Genomic DNA, 22136 nt, shown 5'->3' with positions numbered 1-22136 from the left:
CTGTGGGAAAACTTTATCTATCCTTTCCCAAAATATGTCAGAGGCACAAATAAGTCATTAAGGGACCAGTGGAACCCAACTGGTGTAAGCCCTTGCGTGCACTTCAGAGCAGCCAGACTAACTGCTGACATCTGCAGCAGACAAGCTGCACTAGCAGAAGTTTATAAGAACTAACCAACAAAGTTTAACTGTTGTTGTTGTAGCTTTCACAGAAAAAGGAACAAGAAGTCGAGCAGTTGCAGCATTTCAAAACATCACTGTTTTTCTGAAAATATCACACTGATGACATTTTGTAATCTCAGTGACACAAACCTCTTTCTGATTAGGGAAGAATATAAGCAAACAGCTTAGCTAGGTAGTCAGAAATGCCTTTTATAACATGAAAAATGATGAAACAGTACAGATGTTTCCATGTGAGTAACACATGCTGAAAACACCCAGGAAACTTGGTTGTCTCACCTGTGAAAAGACATCTTTCTGCTAAGGTGCATTGTGGATCCTAGTAAATACACTAAGGCCTATGAAATTATCAGATGCAATCTCACCCTCTTACAAGTGACTGAAGCCACCTCGGTTTGGAAATGCACAAGTTTGTTTTGCAGCAAAGCTGTGACTATACCTTTTGCTTTCCCTATTTCTACTATGAAGAGAGAAGCGTGTTGCAGATGATGACCAAGGTGAAGTTACTAACCTTGCTTCCCAGGCAGGCAAAAGGAAAGCTGGGAGTGCTTCAGGGGAGCACAATCACAGCGCTGGTGGTGATGGATCGAGGGAACTGCCCTTCCCTGACAGTCTGATTTGTCAACATCCAAAATATCTCGTTCCTTTTTCTCTACTTTTTTTTTTGTTTGTTTTTAAAATAAAATAGTAAAATGTGTGATAAACTGCCTTTGCGTCACTCTGAAGTCCTGATTAAAATGTAATGTGGCACGAGGTCACATTTCTTGACTTTAATTTATCTTAGGAATCATTGATTGAGTACACACCAGTTGGTGGCTATCTTGCTCTGAAGGGCTAGTGACAAGTTGCTAACTGAATACGTGTCAAAAACAGCTGATAGGTAACCTTGGAACTTCTGTCATTTTTTAACAGGAAAAAAAAAAAAACATTCACAAGTCTCACCTAAGTGTCATCATGTGTGGCTATGACATCACATTAAAGAGTGTCTTCTCTAAATATTTAATTAGCCAGACATCAGTTTCATAACTCAGGGCTCTTCTTTACCTTCTTGTAGCTGCAGTGTTGTAACTTTGCTTCACTTTTTCCCGCCACTGTTTTATGAAGTGCATAAATGTACACTGCCAATACTGAGCATGCAGTTCAGTATTTTAGTTAGTTAAACCATTCCAGTGTTTTAAACCTATTAACAAGCTGGTCATTGAATCAATCACTGACCCATTTCTCAGCTACTCAAGCTAAGAAATTGTAACTGTTTTACCTATAAGATCATCGATGTGCTAGGAAAGGTTATTAGCTGAAGAAGCAGAGCAGCAATTGGTCACCTCAGCAGCTCCCACCAGTTTGAACAGTATTCACCAATGCCAGCTTCAACTAATTCACCAGAAATCAGATTCTGACGCAGACTAAAGTCTAGAGGAAGTACCATGGCAGCACAGGTCTCTTCTTCCTTAGTTTATTACTGAAAAATTTTATGCAGTATTTAAAACAGCTCAAACCTGGGATGCTCCAGGGTAAAATATGGGATGCAAACTCTCCTGGACTCAGGGACGAATTCTAAACACAGTACTTAACTGCACAAGGTCCAAGTTCTGTTTCAGTTATTAAATGGTGCTGTGGTAAGGGCAGAGGATGGGAGAGTGTGGAGAATCAGAGCCATGCCCTGCAGTCTGCATGCCCCAAGGAGCCTGAAAATCAAGAGGAGAAATTAAGAGAGACAGCAGTTACCTGTCTCCTTGTCATCTCCATCAACTACGGCACCGCTGACCACCACACCAGGCACTGCATCCTGATGGGGCTTGAGACTTTCTGTCTCCTGTCATCTACAACCATGGCTGCACCAGAGCCCAGGGGCTTTACAGCTAAGCCATTTGCTCCTAACAAAAAAAAAAAAAAAAGCCAAACCAAACCAAACCATGGTTTTCTGCTTTTTCCTCTTCCCCAGTTTAAAATAGCCTAAAATACTCCTGTTACAGGATGCCAAATGAACTAACCATTTTTCCCATTTGCTGGAGACCATCCAGCTTGGGGGTTGCCTTTTAGGGTCAAAATACAAGCAGTGTCCTGTCCCACCATGGGGGGTCTGTAGCTTGAAAACCAAGGCAGAGGGGAGGCATGAGTGAAATCTGCTTCCTCTGCCACCATGAAGAGTAACCTTAAACGTTCCTGCTAAGATGCATAAATTAAATTTTGGGTCTGATTTGTATTTGGATGATATTTATCCCCGTGACATTGCATGTAGATAAAGACAGATAGCAGTAAAGTCGGAAGTCAAATGAGTAGAGGCAGGTAGGAACTTGCCTACCTACAGCATAAAGGTGCTCCAGCCGAGTTAGTGCTTGAAGAGCAGCAACTGCTTTTTTTTTTCCTTTCTTCTTCTTTCTTTTGCAATCATTGCTTGCTTGACAGGCCCAGACGGAATTACATCACTTCCTAAAACCCGTCAAAGAGAGTCCATCTCCTGAAGAAATGCAGCTGAGATGCACCCCGGCAGGAAGCAGGAAATGTAAATGTTCGGGTGAAGCAGGGAGCCGGCCGAAGCGCCCCTCAGGTGGAAACTCCGCCAAGGGAACATGCGAAAGCAAAGCCTCCTTGCACTGCTTTCTGCCCTGTCACTGGCTGGGGGATCTGCTGGCATGGGTGAGTAAAAAAGCGCCTTTCGCCTTCCGAGGTGGGACCGCATTTCGTGCCTGCAGCAATGGGACCGAGTCAGAGGGCAACACCCGCCAAAGTGAGCCCTCGGAGAAGCTCTGTGGGGACTTGCTCTCTGCTTCTTTTAGCTTTTTTACCCACTCTGCTTTAGGCTGTCTGACTTTTTCAAAGCTTTGACTTTTCTGCCTTAGACCTAACTCTAAATGGCAGCAACCAAATGCTACAACTCTTAACAGTTCCTAAACTGCAGGCGTGTAGGGAACTGGGGTTTCCACACTGTCCCACTAGGCATTTTGGTTCTAATTGTAATCATTTGTTGTACTTTTTTAACCCTGTGCCCAAACTATCAGCATTTAATAGTAAAGTTGGAGACAGTACCACTTCCATTCAGAAGCCAGCTGCTGATTTTCATAGTCCTGGTGCACCGAAACTGGTTTAACAAAAGAACAGCCGGTTCTGGAGAGAAATATTTTGAATTCTCAGCTGCAAAACGAAGTGGTTGTCACCACAGATTTAGGTCCTGACTGCTGAAGGGAAGAGCTGTGAGTGGAAAAGCTGCTTGCGACAAAATGCTGAAGTGTTGGGGTGTCTTTGCAGAGTCAATGTGGGTGGTAGTTTGTTCCACTGGCATTTTGGCAGCTGGGGACTGTGCAAGACAGGCAGCTCTTTTACTAAAACCTTGCCAGGCAGTGCTTATATGCCTTTCGGTGTCAAACACATCACTGCCAGTGCCTTGGTATGGACTAGAAGTGTTTGGCACCTCTGTGATGCTGTAGTGAGTGAGAGCTATCCAGAAAGCAGGGAGAGAGAATGGCCAGTCTCAGCTATCACCAGACTGCTTCTATTAAGGTTTTAAAATGCATTGATGAAATAGGTGGGTTGGTATAGGTATTATTTCCCTGAAATCAGTACTATAAGCAAGGAGTAAAACGGGGCTGCTGGCTTCCAGTGTGCTGCCAAGCTGCTTGTGGTTAGGGCTCTTGCTTAGCTGTAAGAGTAAGCAGGGGAGGTATAAAAATGGTTTGGTCTTGTCTGCATTGCTACAGCCCTGCTGTGTTACAGACATGTTAGGAAAATATGCAGGAGGCATTGAATGTAGCTCAGGAAAAAATCCTGCCATGGACAGAGCATAAGGGAGGTCCCAGAGAAATGGAGGGGCATGACGCAAGCAACACAGTCATCAGGCTTTGGCTTCCTGGGCTCATTTGCAGTGTACTGATTGCTAGTATTTCATCACCATCTCCATAGGGTGGAGGGACACCTCAGTCTCCTACTCCCCCAGCTCACAGCTAGGCTCCCCCTGCCCTTCTTTGTGCAGCATTAAAGGCTGCACAAAGCACCAAGTAGATGTCACACATCTGGTGCTCCAACCCACTCCCCATAACCTTTAGACACTCCCTACCAGTAAGGCCATTCTGATTGATTTTGGAGTGGTTCCTCCATGGGAGTGAATTGGTCCTGCTGGACCTCTCCCCGGCTGCTGTCAGCCCTGGCTCTCCTGAGCCAGTACCCAGATGCTGGGGAAAGGGAAGGAGAGCACTTGCCTGGAGAAGAGCAGGGATCCTTGCTCCCCATACTAAGGAAGCTTTTTCTTGTGCAGCCAGCCCCAATATGTACTTGGGGCTTACACTGACCCTAAGGGTGGGAGGGTGAAAGCTGTGAACTTGAGCCTTGGGGGAAAATTGAACTGGAGGGGGAAGAGTTTGTGTAGGGACTTAAGTGACCCACAGGCACTGGTAGGTAGGATCCCCTCTGCTGAGGGCAGTCTCCTGGGGGATCCTTTGCTCTTACCCCTCCTTTCTCACAGAAAAATAGGGCAGGACCCTTAAAGGACCTTTTTTCTTTTTTTGTCCAGTCCCAGACACCTTTCAAACTGTCTGCTGGTGAAGGAAGGCAGAAGCTTTTGGGGATCTCCCAGCTTTCACCTCTACTGTCTAGAAACCAGTTACAAAACAGGCAATATGGATATGATTAAATCTTGCAGCACAGACAGATAGAAGCCTTTATAAGTCATGTTCCCACACCATACTGGAACCTTGTAAAACCCTAGCCTTGCCATTGGGATTATGATTAACAGACATCACTATAATTATCCTAAACTGGTAGCTCTAAGAGCATGCCTGAGGTCTCAGCTCTGGGTACTGGCCCTCTTCCAGCTTCATAATGAGGGGGCATTGGCGTTTGCACCAGTCCCCTTCCCCTTGCCTGTCCCTTGCTTTATGCAGGCAGAAAGCCCTGCTGGTGACCTGCTGAGGGCCAGCAATGGCCATCTCTGCTCTAGATGATGGTGCTCACTGCTCAGTCTTGCAGGAGCCCTGAAGACCTACCTAGGTGTGTGCTGACCCTGGGAAGAAGTATTGAGGCCCTCATTGTATCTTCCTGGAAAAGGCTCTGACCCTATGGACATTTCCCAGAGCATGCTATCTCCCTCAGTGTTTGGTGAAAGACAAGGGAAATCACAGCATGAGTTATTTGAAGTGGGGAGAAAGAAAATGCTTGAGAAAGAGGATCAGTGAGGCGTGGAAGATTGTTAAGTGGAAGAGCTGGGGTGGTTGCAGGTAGTGCTTTATCTTGTCTGTGTCTCTGTGTTCTTGTTTTGAACTGTCATGCAAAGAAACATTGCTATCAAATATTCAGATATTCAACAGTCTGTACCGTGAACACAGGCAGCAGCTCTGTCTCTGGCAGAGAAACGCCTTTTAAGTAAAGTCCCCTACAGAGCCAAGGTCTCTAAGGGAATAGTATTTTTAACCTGTTCCTCCCCTAGACTAATGAACTTGAAAATGTGTCTGAATCCATCCAGATCTCCTGTTACAATTTTCTAGCAAAGCAACAATATAAGAAATGAGATTTGCTACATTCTGTCTTTCCAAAGTGCAGCAGATGAAAACGCTTTTTTATTGAACACATCAATTCCTTGTGCATATTTATTCCTATTCCTACTTTTTGCCCACACACACAAATTCCCACTGTGCTTTATTCAAGTGCTTCAGGGATATTTCAGAAAATCTCTCATTTACATCAGCAAGATTGCATACTAAATTTCAGTCGGTGACCCCAGTCTCTTTTCCCTCAAGATATTTTATGATAGCTGGAGAGCCTTCAGAGCTTCTGAATCTTTAATTTCAGGGTCCTCTGGAGAGCAAGGCGCACCAAGAGATTTGCATCACAGTGAGGTCACGCGCACATCACTGATGCAGAGCTAGAAGGCCATGAGACTAAGTATATGCAACTAAATGCACAAATTGGTCTGGCAAACCTTTAGTACTGAGGGTGAGAAATGAGACGACGGGTTCACAGTTTGACTCGAGACGCGTGACTGAATTTGCAACACTGGCAGTTAATGTAGCACTTCATCCAGATGGAAGTACAGTGAGGAGAAAGCAGTTTGCAATGTCTGTAAATGAAATTAAACAGTTGTTTCATCTTTCAGGTTGTACCTAGAAAACAGTTTCTAAGCATCGCATTTTAATAGGATCTTTTCTACAGATTAGCCATCCTGAAATGTTTGTGCTGCCTCATCAGAAGAGCATATGTACCCGACAGCTAGCCTGCAGGCTTTTAAGGATTCTTCTTCTAGCCAGACTGACAGGTGGGACCTGCTGCAACAGGCAGCTGGGCAAGCCCTGGCCATGGCAAGGAACAGCCCTTCTTACAGCAATGTGAAATGCATGGAGAGGAACAGAGCAGGCGTGAGTCAAACATTGCGAGAGGGGATCATACTGACCATGTGGAGTGGCGTGACTATACCACCAGAAGGAATGTGTGTGTGAATGTGGTAACTCCACGCCAGCAAACACAGCTTTATGGCTTTTACTTGGTTTGTCACTCTCTTGTGAGCCTTCCTTTCACTGCATTTCCTATAGCTTATAGAAAAGCTTGGAGAAACAAAAGGATTCCTTTCAAACTGATGAGCTTGACTGTCTCATTAACTTAGTCCTTGCTTTTCCTCTGTCCCATTCCTTTTTGTTCTGTAAGTTGGTGCTATAGTGAAATTTGAAAAAATCCCTTCAGAGATTCCAATCCTCAAGTTTGATGAGAAGTCAGCAGGGAGACTGATGATTTACAGCAGAACCAAATGTGCTGACTGCCAGATACTTCCCTTTGCCTCACATCCAGCTGAAATCAGAAACCTGTTTGCCCACTTACTTCATCAAGAACCTCCTATTGCCACCTCTGAGTGCTAGAGCACAAGCCTCAGAGGAAGAAATGCTGCGACAACAGAAATGTTTGTTTGTTTTAACTCCAGTCTGTAAAGCTGCTCAGTATATTTGACTCCCTCTGTCTCCTTTGGAAGGGAGGCTTGGGAGCCCCTCCAAAACTCATGTCAAGCCCATCACTAATCTGAGCACATTTTCTAAGTAGGAAATACCGAGCAATACCGTGGTATGTGCATACAGGGACATAGCCTTTTTGTAATTTGTAAGAACTGTAATGGAAGCTTTTATGAGCCACTGCTAGTGCTTGCTCAAGCATTTTGGACCCCTGAGGACTAGATCCTCTAATACCTGTGGTTAGGAACCTGAAAACTTCCTAGCTTCCTGCTCCAGCCTCTCAGTTTCCAGTTCTAGCTGTGCCCAGCTCCCTATCAGGGTGAAACACAGCCACATGCCAGACCCTTTCCCTTCTGCTCTTGAAAGCATGGAAAGCAGCAATATGGGCTGGGCTGAAGATATGGCATCCACTTACCTCAACATGGGGAGAAATCACCAGCACTCATGCTCCAGGTGGTCCAGACAAAGCTGAAGCTGATGCAGCTGTTGTGTGAGCAGCTGCTCCTTGGCTGAGGTGTACAGAGGGCTGAGTATGAATGTCAGGCCGTAGCCAACAGCACGAGGCTGATCTCAGCAAGAGGAAGGGCATGGACTTTCCAAAGTCAAGGAAATATTTACATGGTCATACGTTACTTACACCTTGTTCCACTCCACTGGCCTTGGTTTTCCACACTGAGTATATGTCATGGACAGACTCCCTTTTGGAGGAAGCTAGCAGATCTTGGCTAGACAAAACCCATGCACAGCTGACAAGACAATTCATGGTATAAATGACCACTACAGAGCTGACTCCCTCCAGGCATGGAGAAAATGTTCTAATAACATCTCACACAATTTCCAGCTTTCAGATGCTGTCCTGCCCTGCTCCAAAACTTGCAACATCCAGCTTGCGTTCACTCTACAAAACAGCCGCTGAGGCCAGCTGTAACACAGGCCACTTGCTATTTTGAGCACTTTAAACTGAAATGCTATGAAAAAAAAGGGTTCCTTAGGACCGGCCACCTGGGTCTCTTGTGGTCCAGGCATCTGGCTGTGGTGAGTGCTGTGCCTGCACTGGGAGGCCTGAGTCTGTCCCTCTCCACTGGGCTAGAGGTACAAATCCTTCCTTGGTGCAAGCCACCAGGCCCAGCCAGGTGCAGGTTATGATTTCGCTACCACATAAAAGACGTTGGGCATGGGTGGCCCAAGAGCATGTGCAGCCCCTGTATCTGAGGCAGGGTATCCCTCAGGTTTGAGCTCTGGTCCTCAGAGGTGACGGGCGGAAGAGCAGGAGGGAGATGTGTTGAGGCAGCAGGTGAGACACAGGAAATATGAGCAATATCCTTGCAAGAACATGGTGCAATTGGCTGTCCTTCTACTGACAAATGTATTTAACTCACTTGGAAAAAAGGTATATTTAAGAGGTAATGGTGTTCACAGAAGAGATGCTGTTTTGTCTGTGAAATTATGCAAAATGAATAAAAATTCGTGGCAGCAAGGTCATTGCCTGGGATTTGCCATTTTCTTTGCCTGAAGATTATAAAAGGTAATTCTGTTTCATATGGAGACAAATGATTTGCAATCTGCTTCATAGCTCAAAAACAGGCAAATAAAAGAACCAGGGACACTGGAAAAGTCTCTCATGGAAATGAAGCGCAGCATCTACGCTGCAGCTGAAAGTTTAGCACTGCAGTTAGTGAGGTGTGGCTGCTTGCTTTTGCTTTCAAGTCACACCGTGCTTTAGACATTTGAAAAAATCCATTTTAGCTCTATAAGTAAATTAAAAACATGGTGTTTTCCCCACAGCCTTTCTCCTTTGTCCTATTTTAAGCAATGGACTTGTCCTCGTCAATATATCAGCTGTGGCAAAAGATGGGTTTCAAGGATGATGGTTAGAGGAGGAAGAGGCTGTTTGGTGAGGCTGCAGTGGCCTGTCACGCTGCGGTTTGCGGTGTGGCCATTTCTAGCAGTACCTTGCCATTCTGCTCGACAGCAATTGAAATGGAGCTTCTGCCTGCACCAGGGACTATAAACTATCTGGGGAAAGAAAAGATGAGTGGCAAAACTAATAAGGGAGAGGAGGTCTCCTTCTCATCCTCTGCCATCAGACTGAGAGCAGCTAGCAGATCATAGGAAATGGTAGGGGAGCACATGTGTAAAGGGTCATTGCCTGCCAGGGAGTCAGAGATCATGTTTTCCTCCTGACTGAAATGCTAAATAGGGAAGAAAGTGACAGAGAGACTATCGATACGAAGTGCTTTGCCACTGAAGAGCCAACATTTTCATTGTCATATTGCGGTGAACAAATCTGGTGACCTTTGCAATATTAAATACTATACCCAAGCATCAGGTATTATGTATTATGTATTAAAATTCTTCCCTAGTTTTTAGGAAAGGATGAAACAGTCAGGTGCCTGGGTGGTAAGCACAGTGTAAAAACCTAGATAAATCACTTCTGTCATACTCAGAATTTTTTGTTTGTGTGTTTGAAATTGGCTTTCCTGGAATGCAGTCTCACGAGAAACTTGTCTCTTCTTTGAGACAAATCTGTCAGGAGAGGAGATGCTGCAGAGTGGACTAAGCAAGAGATAGCGCTCTAATCCCAGTTTTCCTCTGTCATTTGGCATCTCTGGGAAGGACAGCATCCCTGCCCTTCTGATTCCTCATTTGTAAAATGGAGATGGTAACTGCTCATCTCTCAGGGCCATTATGAAGATTAATGTGTTTACAAAAGCATTTAAAATGCTAAGTACTTTTGGTTCCATCCCTGTGAAATTGGAAATGCCAGCACTTAGGTGCTGAAAACGTTAAGCTCTTGCTAACTCTAGTGGAAACTATGGCTGCCCAGCACTTTACAAGAGCAGGGAGAAACATGTCATTGCAAAAGTCATGAAATCCCATCCTGCTTTATTGCATCAAATGAGAGCTGCACCACGCTGGCATTGTATCTGAAAGGGCAGATAGCACAAAATAGTCATCATTTAATTCCATACGACGAAAATTATTGAAGGCTTTGCATTTGGAAACATGTTGGTGTAATTTATGCAAGGACCAAGTCCTGCACCTTTGGCTACGACAGGATTTTTGGCATCAATATAAAATACAGCATCAGCCCAGAATTTGCTGTACTTCTAAGCTTTAAACTTCATGACAGTCAACAAAGACTCTTTGTTAGCCTCAAAAAGAAAAAAAAGGGGAAAAAAAAGCTATTCCCAAAAGAGTAAATTCTAGCCTCTTTTCTTGCAAAATGTATAAGAAATAAAATCCCAAAGCAAGGTTCAAAACTGCCAGTCTTGGCATTTGTGGAGAAAAACCAGCACTGACTCTTTACCATATGCCCCCTCAGCCAGCTCGTAGGATCAGGCAGAAATGCAGTTAATTACACCTGTATCAAGTAAAGCCCCCGTGTTAACTACTACCTCTCCTAGTCCATGCAGAAGTGAAAATCTTCAGCTTCTGCAGGCTTCAAACTTCCTCTCATCAATTCTGTTTTCCACAGTGAAACAAATCTAACACTTTTGAGAAAGGCACAGAAACAGGGAGATGTCTTGGTGAGCCATGGATAATGGTCTCCCTGAAGAGAGTGCTTGGGTGAGGGGTGGGACAAAAGAGGTTGCAGCCATATGCACCAAGGCTGAGGAGCAAAGCAGGATGGTGTGGTTTACTGAGAAGCAGAAGACCGGATGTCAACCTACGGGGAAAAAAGTCTGTGCAAGACAGCTGCACGCAAACAGATCGTGTATTCTGACCTGTCTCAGTGAAAGCCAGTTGAAGAACATGGTCAGGACTGGTAAGATTTTGTGACCAACTTGCAATCTAATTTTATGTCTGATGTCCAAGACTTCAAACCTGCTGTTTGGGGTTTTGTTTGAGATGTCAAATGAAAAATAAATATTAAAGCTGTATGCTTTGACTCACTGATAATACCAATAAACCACATAAAATGTTAAGTTGTCCTCATATATTTGGCAGGCTCTGAAAATGATGGTTCAGGAGATGGATCACCAATATTGTCCACCATCACGGTAGCGCTTCCTCCTACTACATTTTCTTCAACTGTGGATGACCATGAGCCAGTACTTGTTACTGCAAGAGCTACTGAAAGTGGCTTTGAAGCAAAGAGTACTCCAAGCACTGAATTGGATGCCATGAACAATCAGGACAGCCTAGAAGCAACAGAACAGTCTATCTTGATATACGTTGTCCCCGTCGTGCTGCTGATCCTGCTCATTTTGCTGATCATATTTTTTGTAAAACATCATAAAAGGAAAAAGTCAAAGCAAGGTAAATTTGTCTTCTCACACATCAGAAGGATATTTTTAGGATGTACTCCACAGGAACAAAATGTTACTAAGAGGCCTGGGATACCACATTTATGATGCTCTGCTTTGGTTGTGGCTTGACAGATAGGAAAGGGGATCCAGGACAGGCCAGCAGTATCTGGACATACACTTCTCCTTGGGCAGGAGCTAGCTCTGCTTCTTGGCACCTCCTCCTCATGCTGCCCACCCTCAGGAGCCACAGTACTGAGCTCTGTCCCCTGGCAGCACCAGGAATGGTGCAAGGACTTATTCTATCTTTATGCTTCATAACTTCACACAAGGTGAATTGAATGTCTCTATTGCCTGTACTGCCCACAAGGCAAAGCTGCTCGGAGCTTCAATAAAACAAGAACGAGCAAAAGCGTTTTAAGGGACCCTGTAGAGTAATGACAGCTATGACAATACCACAGCAAATGAGCTAGGAATCCTGTGTTTAGACTGCCTGGGTGCTGCAATAGGGAGAGTATTGCGTTGGGAAGGTACCTTGATCTGCTAGCAAAGAAATCAGTAACTTGGGGTGTCAAGCCACAGAAAACAAACTGAGGTGTCATATTAAGACAATGCAGTTGTTAAGTTTAGTCCCAAAATGATCATATTAGTCTCTACAAAACAAGAGTGCAGCTGTAAGCAGCCTCCAGAGATACACATCCAACATAGATTTTAAGTCCATTTTTTCAGGGCATTCTCAGGGTGCACCTGCTTTAGCACCAGGTCACCCTCATAGCAACCTCTGAATTCACAACTAGGCACTTACTTTCCCACCTGTTTCTAGATGATCTGAAATGCAGATACACTCTGCAGAGGGATGGGAAGTGTGGTGCCTTGTAGGAGCATAATCTTGGGATTTCTTGCCCTGTGCCTGTTGGCTGGAGTTGAGATTATGGTCATCCTCAAGGCAGGAGCAAACAGCTCTGTGGCCCTGGGAGGGCTCTGCAGTCAGGAAATGTGCTGGAAAAAGTGAGAGGTGTCAAAAACCTTTGGCAACAATGATTTAAGACACTACACAGTATGAGACCTATAAACAGCCCTTCATTCTATTTTTTTGAGGGCTGAGGCTTTTCAGCCACCTAATTCCTGGACAGGAAGTTATTTATCTGAATAATGGCTGTTAGACTATTTTTTCCTCCTTTTTTACACTGTATTAGGTTCATGACTAGCTTTGGATCTCTTTTGATATCTGGCCAGTGCAGTTTCATTTGCCCAACTGGGATTTAATCTGCCATGCAAATCCATCTCCCCTTCTTCTCTCCATGAGTGGCTCCCAGAGTCTCCAGGCAGAGCTGGATTGCCTGCATGTAATCTGCAACAAAATGTCCCAATGTTTCCTGTAAATAGAGGCACTTTTTTTGCAGCATATCCAGCTTTTTTTAGGATACCCTCTGTCTCATGACATCTGTTTTGCCCAGGGAAGCATGCATCTGCCATGTACCACTATGGCTGTGCTAGCAGTCAGTTTCCTCCCAGCACAGCTGAGCTAATAGTGAACTGCTTTTAGTGTGTTCAAGATTAAAAAATAATGGGTTCCTCTGAAAACTAGAAACAGGGTGAGATGTATTGTCTTTCATCTACAACTATTATGCCTTTTGAAAGTACAGCCTATTTTACATGACCTTATTCAAGGCTTGCTTGCAGTCCAGATCCTTCATATACAAAGAGCAGAACTATAAACATCAACTTTTTTCTTTTCCAGATGAGCTGGGAAGTGAAAATGTGAAAAGGTAAAGTTTATGAACATCACTTTTTTTTATTATTCTTTTAATCTACCAGGTTATTATGATTTTTGGCTCCTTCACCTCCTGTTTTAACTGTACACTAAACACTGCTACCTTTTGCCATCCACTGCTCCAGTTAGCTGTCTCTAGAGGCAAAGTGTGACTTCAGTATCTAGCCAAGGGCGTAAGACTGGAGCAGGTGAACCAGAGTCAGAGTGGCCTCACTGACAGGCATCCACCATCCATAGCTGACCCGGCGCCTGCTCTAGGCACTCCTGGCTCCACCAGTCACAAGACATCACAAGAAATACAAGGTGCCCTGTAAGCAAACGGGATCAGTTCACAGGCTCATCACAGGCTTTTACTAGTCAGAATAAGCTCTGTGTCATGCTCCCCTGTTTTTCAAGTTTATCTTCTCTCTCTGAGGTGACGCAGAAAGGCTCACCCAGCTGGCATGGGAGCAGTGCCTTGGCTGCTGGGAAAACAAACCAAAAGCCACACGGCTCTTATCAGAGAGAAAATATTTTGTTGTTACCTTTAATGGAGCTACATCTTGCTATCAATGCTGGAAGTTATTAAATTGGCTCCATGGAGAAAAAAGTGGCTTTTTTTTTTCCCCCTAACAATATTTTTTGTACCATGTGGCTCCAGGAACAATCATTTACATAAAGGCAGAGTTACTCTGCCTGTGACCTTTCCTTCTGAAGTCACTGCCAATGTTAAGTACAGCTAGGCCCTCTGCTTTTATCACTGGGGCAACAGGACTTTTGCAACATGTTCCAGCAGGGCAGAGACAAACTATTTTAATTTTTGGTTTTCTATTTACAGTAGGGGCAGTTCTCAAATAGCTGCATTGGTCCTGTGCTCTGGCATTCCCCAGGCTGCACCATCTGAGTCTCTCTGCATAGGATGTCCCAGTCAGCCTGACCTCTGCCCAGCACCAGTGTGTCACCACTGCAACTTCAACTCTTTTTGCAGCAGTTTCCTTCACACTTGTTTGGGCTGACATCTTCACAGATTACTATACCTAAATAGTGGATGTCAGGAGGTTGGGGCATCACTTGTTTCTGTTGCATCTAATGACAGGACAAGGAGTAATGGAAAGAAGCTGGAACACAAAAAGTTCCATTTAAACATAAGGAAAAACTGTTTTACTGTGAGGGTGAGGGAGCCCTGGCACAGGCTGCCCAGGGTGTGGAGTCTCCTTCCCTAGAGGTCCTCAAACCTGCCTGGACACATTCCTGTGTGACCTGATCTAGGTGGATCTGCTTCAGCTGGGGGGTTGGACAAGATGATCTCTAAAGGTCCCTTCCAACTCCTACCATTCTGTGTGTGATACTAGTCTGGGATGGCTTTAAAGTGTTTATACAAGTGTTTTGAATTATGAAAGACTCATACAAAACTACTACATTGTAAGCTGTTCGAATTAAGCATTTTGTGTGACGCCTTCTTTTTTATCCCCTCCCTCCTCTCAAGTCCTATTTTTGAAGAAGACACACCCTCTGTGATGGAGATAGAAATGGAAGAGCTTGATAAATGGATGAACAGCTTGAACAAAAATGGTACATGGTAACCCCTCTACTCTATCATCCCTCTCTTTCTAGCTGATGTAGATCCCATGCATAGAAAATCAATGTAAGGCATTTTCTATGTGTCATGGTTGTAGTTCCTACAACATTAGCTGTGTTCTTGACTCGATGTTACTAAAATAACACCACAAATGTCAGAGGTACAATTGTTCAGAGGAGTATTTTAGTTTGTGTGGGAGCCTATTTTTAACATATGTTAGAATATCATAAATGTTTTGAGTTTCCAGTAGACACTTCTATTAAACACACGTTTAGCTGTAAATGGTATTTATATTTTTAAATACACATTTTTAATGCTAAATATTAGTTTCTCTGAAGCATATAATCCTTTCAGTCTTCAGAGTTTCTACAGTTCTGTGCTCTACTTTGTGATATTGTAGAAAAAACATGCATTTATTCACAGTTAAGACTATCATTTACTTAAAATTGCTGCCATGATCCTATGAATACATCCTTCCCCGCTCTTTGTGTCCTCACCTGCCATCTCTACTGCATGACAAACTAGCTGCTCTTTGCTGCCAGCACTGTTCACCACCTATTTCCTCTCTTTAAAGTCTAATAGCCCTTGGAGCAATTAATACCTGTGGTAACTACCACCAGCAGCATCTTCAGCTCCTTAGCTTTTTCTAAGTATTTCCCTTCCCCTCCCCACCCATCTCCATTTTCCTCCCAGCTGAAATTTCCTGGTCAAAATCATAGAATCACAGAATGGTAGGAGTTGGAAGATACCTCTAGAAATCATCTAGCTCAACTCCCCCGCTAAAGCAGGTAATCTGTAAGGGCATCCTCCTTCAAGGCTCTGCTCAAAAAATGCACACCTTTGGTAAGGTGTGAATTCACCAAGACATGATAGTCTAACAGCTTTACACTGGCTAGGAAATGTTGAAACCCTGAGTTTTTATTTTGGGTTTTTTTTTTCATTCCTGGTTTCTTGCCTTATATCCAAACAGCTCATTTGTCTGACCTCCTAGAGATGCTTTGTTTTCCAGACCATAAAACTCTTTGGAGCATTTCTTTTAGTGAGCACACTACTCTGCGTAATGGGGTGTTGACCTTCGCGGTCCATAAGCTCTAGCAGAAAACATGTGCTAAGCAGCAGTAGTGAAACAGAGACACTGAGTACAATACACAGAGGAATAGTGTCATAAAATATTTTCTTAAATTATGCATGTGGAGAGGAGCAAATAATTTACATAGGGTTTTGTTCGGGTTTTTTTATTAGTGTTCCCTAAACCCCAGCTGCAAATTCCCATCGGTGCAACTGTAAGTCATGGAAAATTAACAAATAGTCCTCGCTATGGTAGTTTGTAGGAAACAGTCCTCAGAAGTAGTTCATTTGTACAAGTGTACATAAACAACTGAAATATATGCAATAAACAAACTACAGCAACACCTATGGAAAGGAAGGAGGATTTAAAACATGTCACATTTATGCGTAGGGGTCATGCAGAGTTTACAGATAAAAGGGTGCAGGACAGCATCTGCAGTTTTACATTCCAGAAAGACGGTATGATGCAATTTTGAAATGAGCATAGAACTGTCAAGACTAACTAGAACCTTGTTTCTTACCCTTTTTCAGCTGACTGTGAATGTTTGCCCACTGTAAGAGAAGAAGAAAAAGAATCAATTGCCAACCCAAGGTACTTTAATTACATTATTTGAATAAATGCAGTCAGTGTCTTTCCAAGATAATCTCATTTTTAAATACATAATTATAAATAGAGTGATTGAAGCTTTTAAAGTTTTTGTACACAGACTTTCCTTTCAACTTAAACAACAGGTTTGAGGCTCTTATTTCTAAACCGGACTCTGCCTGCAAATTGCACCACTAAATAATCTTGTGGTTGTAAACCTGTGTGAGACAGACAACCAGATGGCACAGATGGAGTGTCACTAGTTGATCAGACTTTAATCACAGTTTCCCAAGGTGCTAATACAAGCATTCAGCATAGCTTCCTTGGCACTCCTCACTGGTACAGGCACCCTGCTCCCCTTTCCCACCAGATGCCTATAGGTCCCTGAGAACCTCAGCCAGATGTTTTGGATGGAGCTGTGACCTGCCAGACTAGGGCTTGTCTGACCTCTAGAGAAACCCAAAGGTTCTTCCCAAAGCCCCCTTGAAGTGCTCCCCTGAAGCTGGCACAAACTCACAGTCCAAGTAGAGATCCCAGAGGGGTGCAAAATTCCAGTCCTCGCAGCCTGTAAACTTAAAAACTGCTTGGCTCAGGATTTTGGCCAGAAGCCCCAAGCCCCTCTCAAACTCCCATTTTCGCTAATTAAAAATTCTGGTTCCAGCTGGAAGCAAGGGGCTGCACATCGCCCTTGCCTGCATGCTTGTGCTGCAGCTGCATTTTGGGGACTGAGCAAAGCAGCTCCTCTGTGCCAGGTTATGATAACAAACAATTAAACCATCCTGTGTGCCAAGAAATCCTCTGGTGCAGTAGAGGCGATGGATGCAAGCAGACAAGGCTAGGAGCAGGGAGTAGTGACAGAAAGAACTAGATCTTCCCCTTCCTATGACATAACTCAGCTCAACTTGCCTCTGACCAAGCTGCACCTCCCACTGTGGATTGTCATAATATCCCAATCCCCCTCTTTTATGAGTTTCTTTGCTTGGAAGTGAAATAGTGATGTTAAATCACCACTGCTGGAGAATTTTCTGAGTTGAAAATGCAGAAAAACCCAGTTGCTCCAAAGCTGTAGCTTCGGGGTAGCTTTTGGATGGGACTGCTCCTCTACAGCTATTTCTATTTAAAAGGTTTCTGCTTACGCTTCCTGCAAGAGAAATCATTCTTGTAAAGCAAGGAGGAGGTAGATTTTTATTCTTTTTTTTTTTTTTTTTGGTGTGGCATGTTGTTTTTGGTTTTGTTTTGTTTTAAAAAAGACTTAGATACTAGGTTCCAGATGCAAGTGCAATAATTACCCTGAGCAGCTGGGAAAGATGCTGGAATCACTAGTCATCTGGGTCTTCCCTTCCAGCATCTAAATAATAACTCAGAAGGAGGAAATTGTTAAGGAGAGGCACCTGCACAGTGGTTGTCTAAAACCAGATTTGCTGAGTGTAACACTGGCAATAGTAGGGCGTATAGGACAATGTATGCTTGAGCCATGGGCTGACACCACCAGAAATCAGTCAGAAGGTGTTTTAGGCAAAATGATGTCCTGAGCATTAGGTTTACTTTCCAAAACTTAAACAGCCCATTGTCAGAGAAAAAGGAGTCATTGTGATCTACTGTCTTCAGCTGACATTTTAAGTATTGTCTTTGCTAAAGTGCTTTTGTACTAAGTTTGCATTAACCTCATTAAAAGATGGGGCTTTTAGCTCCTTACAGCCAAAAGGTATCTTTGGGCTATACTCTACCTCAAGTTCCCCACCCATAAAGTAGAGATATTATCACACCAAAGTACTACAGTGAGGTTTAAGCCTTGATGTAAAAAAGCTGTTCTGGTCAGATAAGTATGCTTCAGTCGATGTGAAGGTACACACATTATCTAAGCATATTTTCTTATGACTAGTGTCTAAGGATCAGACTGTGGAGAAATGTATGCCTCTAAATTATAAGAAGGCAAACAAAGAAAGGAGGCTTATCTCTAGAACATTCAGAGCTGCACAGACAAAGGATGTTAGTTGAATACAAAGTGCAAGATTATTAGGTTCAGTTTCAGATTCCAAAAGACTGCTTTGTTTGGGCAAATTTCTCAAATTACCGCAACTCTTTTTTTAGTATTTATTGGTGGTATTTCAATATGGGAAACATCTCAAGGCCTCACTGAACGCTGATGGCTGAGTATTGTTTTCCTGCTTCATAGAGATGCTGGAAAGAGTACATCAAGACCCAAATATTTTGAACTATGAAATGACTTTGATAAGAGATCATCTTGAAAATATCTGAGACTAAGCATTTCAATAATGACATTTTGACATTTTCAGAATGAAAATTGTTCCAAAACTACTTTTCAGAGTAAGTGTCTTTTTAATATAATTTTTTTTTTTTAAGAACAGAACCCTGCGGTAGTGAAAACTTCCTAAGTGTTTCCCTTACCTCAAAACTGCTTTTTCAAATTTCATTTTATATGAAATTTTGCAATGTGCTTCATTTCAAAGTGAAAAGGTATCTGAAGTGGTGGGATTTCCTGGTAAACAAAGAAATAAAAAAAATGATTCCCATTTATTTCTACAATTGAACCATATCAGACCAAGATCTGCTGCTTTTCCTGACCAAACTTTGCTGAATAAATGTCAGAAGGAACTACATACAGATAAATGGATTTTTTCAGCAGCTCTTTTCAGCAAGAAAAGTGAAAGACTGTGAAGTAAAACAAAATAAACATATTATGGCAAAAATTTGTCCTCATGAGCATCAAGGCTACAGGTTTGTAGACAAAGGCAAGACCTGACAGCCCAAGCTCCTTTGCAGGTAGAGATCATCTGCGTTGTGTGCAAGCTGAGTTAAAAATATATGCATATATATATATTTTTTTTTTTTAAATAATGTACCTTGCCCTTTGAAATCTAGTGCTAAAATCTCAATTGTGCCTGAGCAGAGAACTGCAAAATCTCCCCAGCTTTGCTAGGTCCATGGTTCCCATCCCGTGTGTGCAGGAGGGAGTGGGCAGGCTGGCATAAATGCCCAAGGACATTTAACTCTCCTGTCAAAACAGATGCACAGCACATCCCCTTCATAGCATGGGTCCTTGTAGACCGCTGAATAAAATGAAGCAGTCCTCCCCAGCTCCCAAGGGGGTTTGATTTTGCTTGGATGCTGCTGGGCACCACCCTAGTCTTCCAAGTCTGGAAAAGGGTGACCCCTTCTTAGGGGAGCGATGTTGTGGGTGGGGAACAGAAAGAACTATTCCTTTTGCAGGCCGTGCCTCATTTGGCAAGGTACTTAAAGAAACATGCAACATATTAAGATGAGTGCCCCTTTTAACTTCAGAGATAATTTAAACCCCTGCTGGTAATGCTGACTGGAAAAGCTGATAAAAAGTGTCACATTTTTAACGTTGGCATGAACCAAAAATTAAGAATGTGGTAGAGAGCAATTTAGCAAGGCAAAAACCAGCAGGACAGATTGAATAAAAACTTCCACCTGTAAAAAGTTATCCTCACCTGTGGGAAGAGGGCAATTTGATTGCTCCGTCCTCTCCTGCGAGCAGGAGAGTGTGCATTGGGTAGCCACCAACCAGTAGAGAAATCAGAATAGCCCTTTCTGCCAGCAGCTAGAACCACAGATGTGATATTTTCCTGCATTGCATGGCTGACATTTGCTTTCTGATAACACCTTTTCATGGACTCCAGAGATACTCTTGCATACTATTTCCTGCTGAGACAACTAACTCAACAGCACTGGTGTGTTTTTCTTTTCTGTGTATACGCAGTGATGGTGAATCATGACATCAGAACAGCAAAGAATCGGCTAAACGAAAGCAGTTCACAAGCTAACAATTCCCCAGATGTTGGATGAACTGGATTTAAATATAATTCATCTCAAAAGGACAGAGAAGCAAATGCTTTTGTTGTATCCTGCTTTAGTCTTCAGAAAGGAAACATCACCAAGGGGAAAAAAAAAAACCACAAGAAAAAGTACTACAGTAAGATTAGAGGCTGATTTAAATTCCTTCTGTGATCATCACAAATTAAGGGAAGCCTTTTTTTTTTCCCCTCTAAAGGTTTTCAAAATAGTCATAGTTTCTGTCTATCTCTTCAGTTGTGTATCATTCAGAACCACTTCTGTTCCAAATTGGGTGGGTTACTTGTTATACTTTGTGGGTGTTTGGTTTCTTAAAAATATAAACAGCATCTACAGTTTTGGGGTACCCTGGTTTGGTGGATGTGAAGCTCATGCCTATACAATGTGGGTTTTTTAATTCGCTTTTTGGTAAAGGTGCACTGATTTGCACAGGACTTCTGCTGGGGAAGTACCAGACTAGGACTGCCAGACCAGCTCTGAGGACAGGCAGAGCAGCTGAAAAGCCTCTCATGCATTTGGCAGAAGTGACTGCAGCCCACAGGGAGTGCATGGTCTTTGTAGAATGCTGTTTGGTTTTCAAATTAAAGGCATTATAGAAGAGAAAAACATTATTTCAAGATTGCCTTTCAGTTCATTATCTCCACAGATTAGTACCCTGGGCTAGCTTTCACCATTTAACCCTTCTCCCTGCCCAGTGCTGTTCTCTAACAACCTCCTAATTCAGGAGTATTCCACTTGAAAATATTTCTTTTTTAAAAACAAGAGGCTGAAGAATTGAACAACTCAGTACCTTTACCAAACACATTTAGATAAATATGTTACACATAACTACTTGATCAAAGTATTTAGCTGCAATAAGGTTTCTGCTTCTTCTGCTTTTGAGTATTGACCGTGAAATATCTGAAAGACATTGACTTCTAAATGTGCTTGGTCACCTTTAATTACGCTGAAAAACTCAGACTCCTGAGATACCTCAAGGTGAGACTATAAATATTGTAATTGTGTCCTTTGATTGTAGATGGCGTGTCCCTTATGAATGTAGTTTAAATATTTAACATATGTGAAAGTGGATCCTTGACTGTGTAAAGCTTCCCTCACCTTATTTAAAAAATTCACATCCTTCCATATCTTATAACCTACCCTATCATATCGTGCCTATCCTCATCTTCTATTTAATTTTTTTCCCCCCACTCAATACATGTTTAATATGATCAGTTTTGTTTTGCCTGTAAATATTTCACCAGTGTGTTATTGCGCATACCTTGGTTAAAGAGAGCAAACAAACACCCCAAGCCTCTGGGATGAACGGCTGTGTCACCAACAGCTGACAAATACAGAAGAGGGTTCAGCTTTGAGAATAACTGAGGACATGTTGAAATATAAAAAGAATGTTTACAGCTTAACCATACTAATTCATTACTGAATATGATTTTACTAGTCATTTTCTCCAAGAATAAACTGTTTCTTCATTGTTCCAAATCCACTTATTGCAAATATTTGATGTAACATGAGTGACAGTAAATTCATTTTCCCTTCTTGGATGATTTTTCATTTTGAAAACAGTATTTTTAGGTTCATATTTCACAATATTTTTTAAAAACCCCTGCATTTCCACAAGTTTCTGAAAAGTAACCTCATTCTCTAGAACACAGTTTTTAAATAATGCAGTCACAAGGGGAAAAAAGTGAAAGACAAACATTCAGGAAATTCATAAAATGGAAGTTCATGTTTTCCAGTAGCATCTTTGTCAGTGACTTCTTTGCAAGAGACAAAGATGTTACGCTCAGACTTCCTACAGTTTTTACAAAACAGTTACTTGAAGATGCCCAAAACAGAAAATATTTTCTTTAACAGTATAAGATAGAGAGATGTATGTTGAGAACATGACTGGCGCTGTGGTCGGAGGGCAGTCAGTGGTGATCAGCAGTTTGCAACACCGGTGTCTAAGGGAGCTGAATGA

General features: G+C 42.8%; 1 protein-coding gene across 1 annotated transcript; it reads left to right on the top strand.

The window, feature by feature from the left end:
* The first annotated feature begins 2660 nt into the window (after window positions 1-2660).
* On the top strand, window positions 2661-21647 carry TMEM154 (transmembrane protein 154). The gene is made up of 6 exons (XM_010205584.2): window positions 2661-2817; window positions 11055-11366; window positions 13095-13122; window positions 14593-14678; window positions 16285-16345; window positions 20085-21647. The coding sequence occupies exons 1-6, from the start codon at window positions 2751-2753 to the stop codon at window positions 20098-20100; spliced, it is 570 nt and encodes a 189-aa protein (XP_010203886.2). The 5' UTR covers window positions 2661-2750; the 3' UTR covers window positions 20101-21647.
* The last annotated feature ends 489 nt before the right edge of the window (window positions 21648-22136 follow it).

The sequence above is a fragment of the Colius striatus genome, chromosome 3, assembly GCF_028858725.1.
Source record: "Colius striatus isolate bColStr4 chromosome 3, bColStr4.1.hap1, whole genome shotgun sequence".
Taxonomy (NCBI): Eukaryota; Metazoa; Chordata; class Aves; order Coliiformes; family Coliidae; genus Colius; species Colius striatus.
Note: the sequence above shows the minus strand (reverse complement) of the source record. Positions and strands in the feature narration are given on the sequence as shown.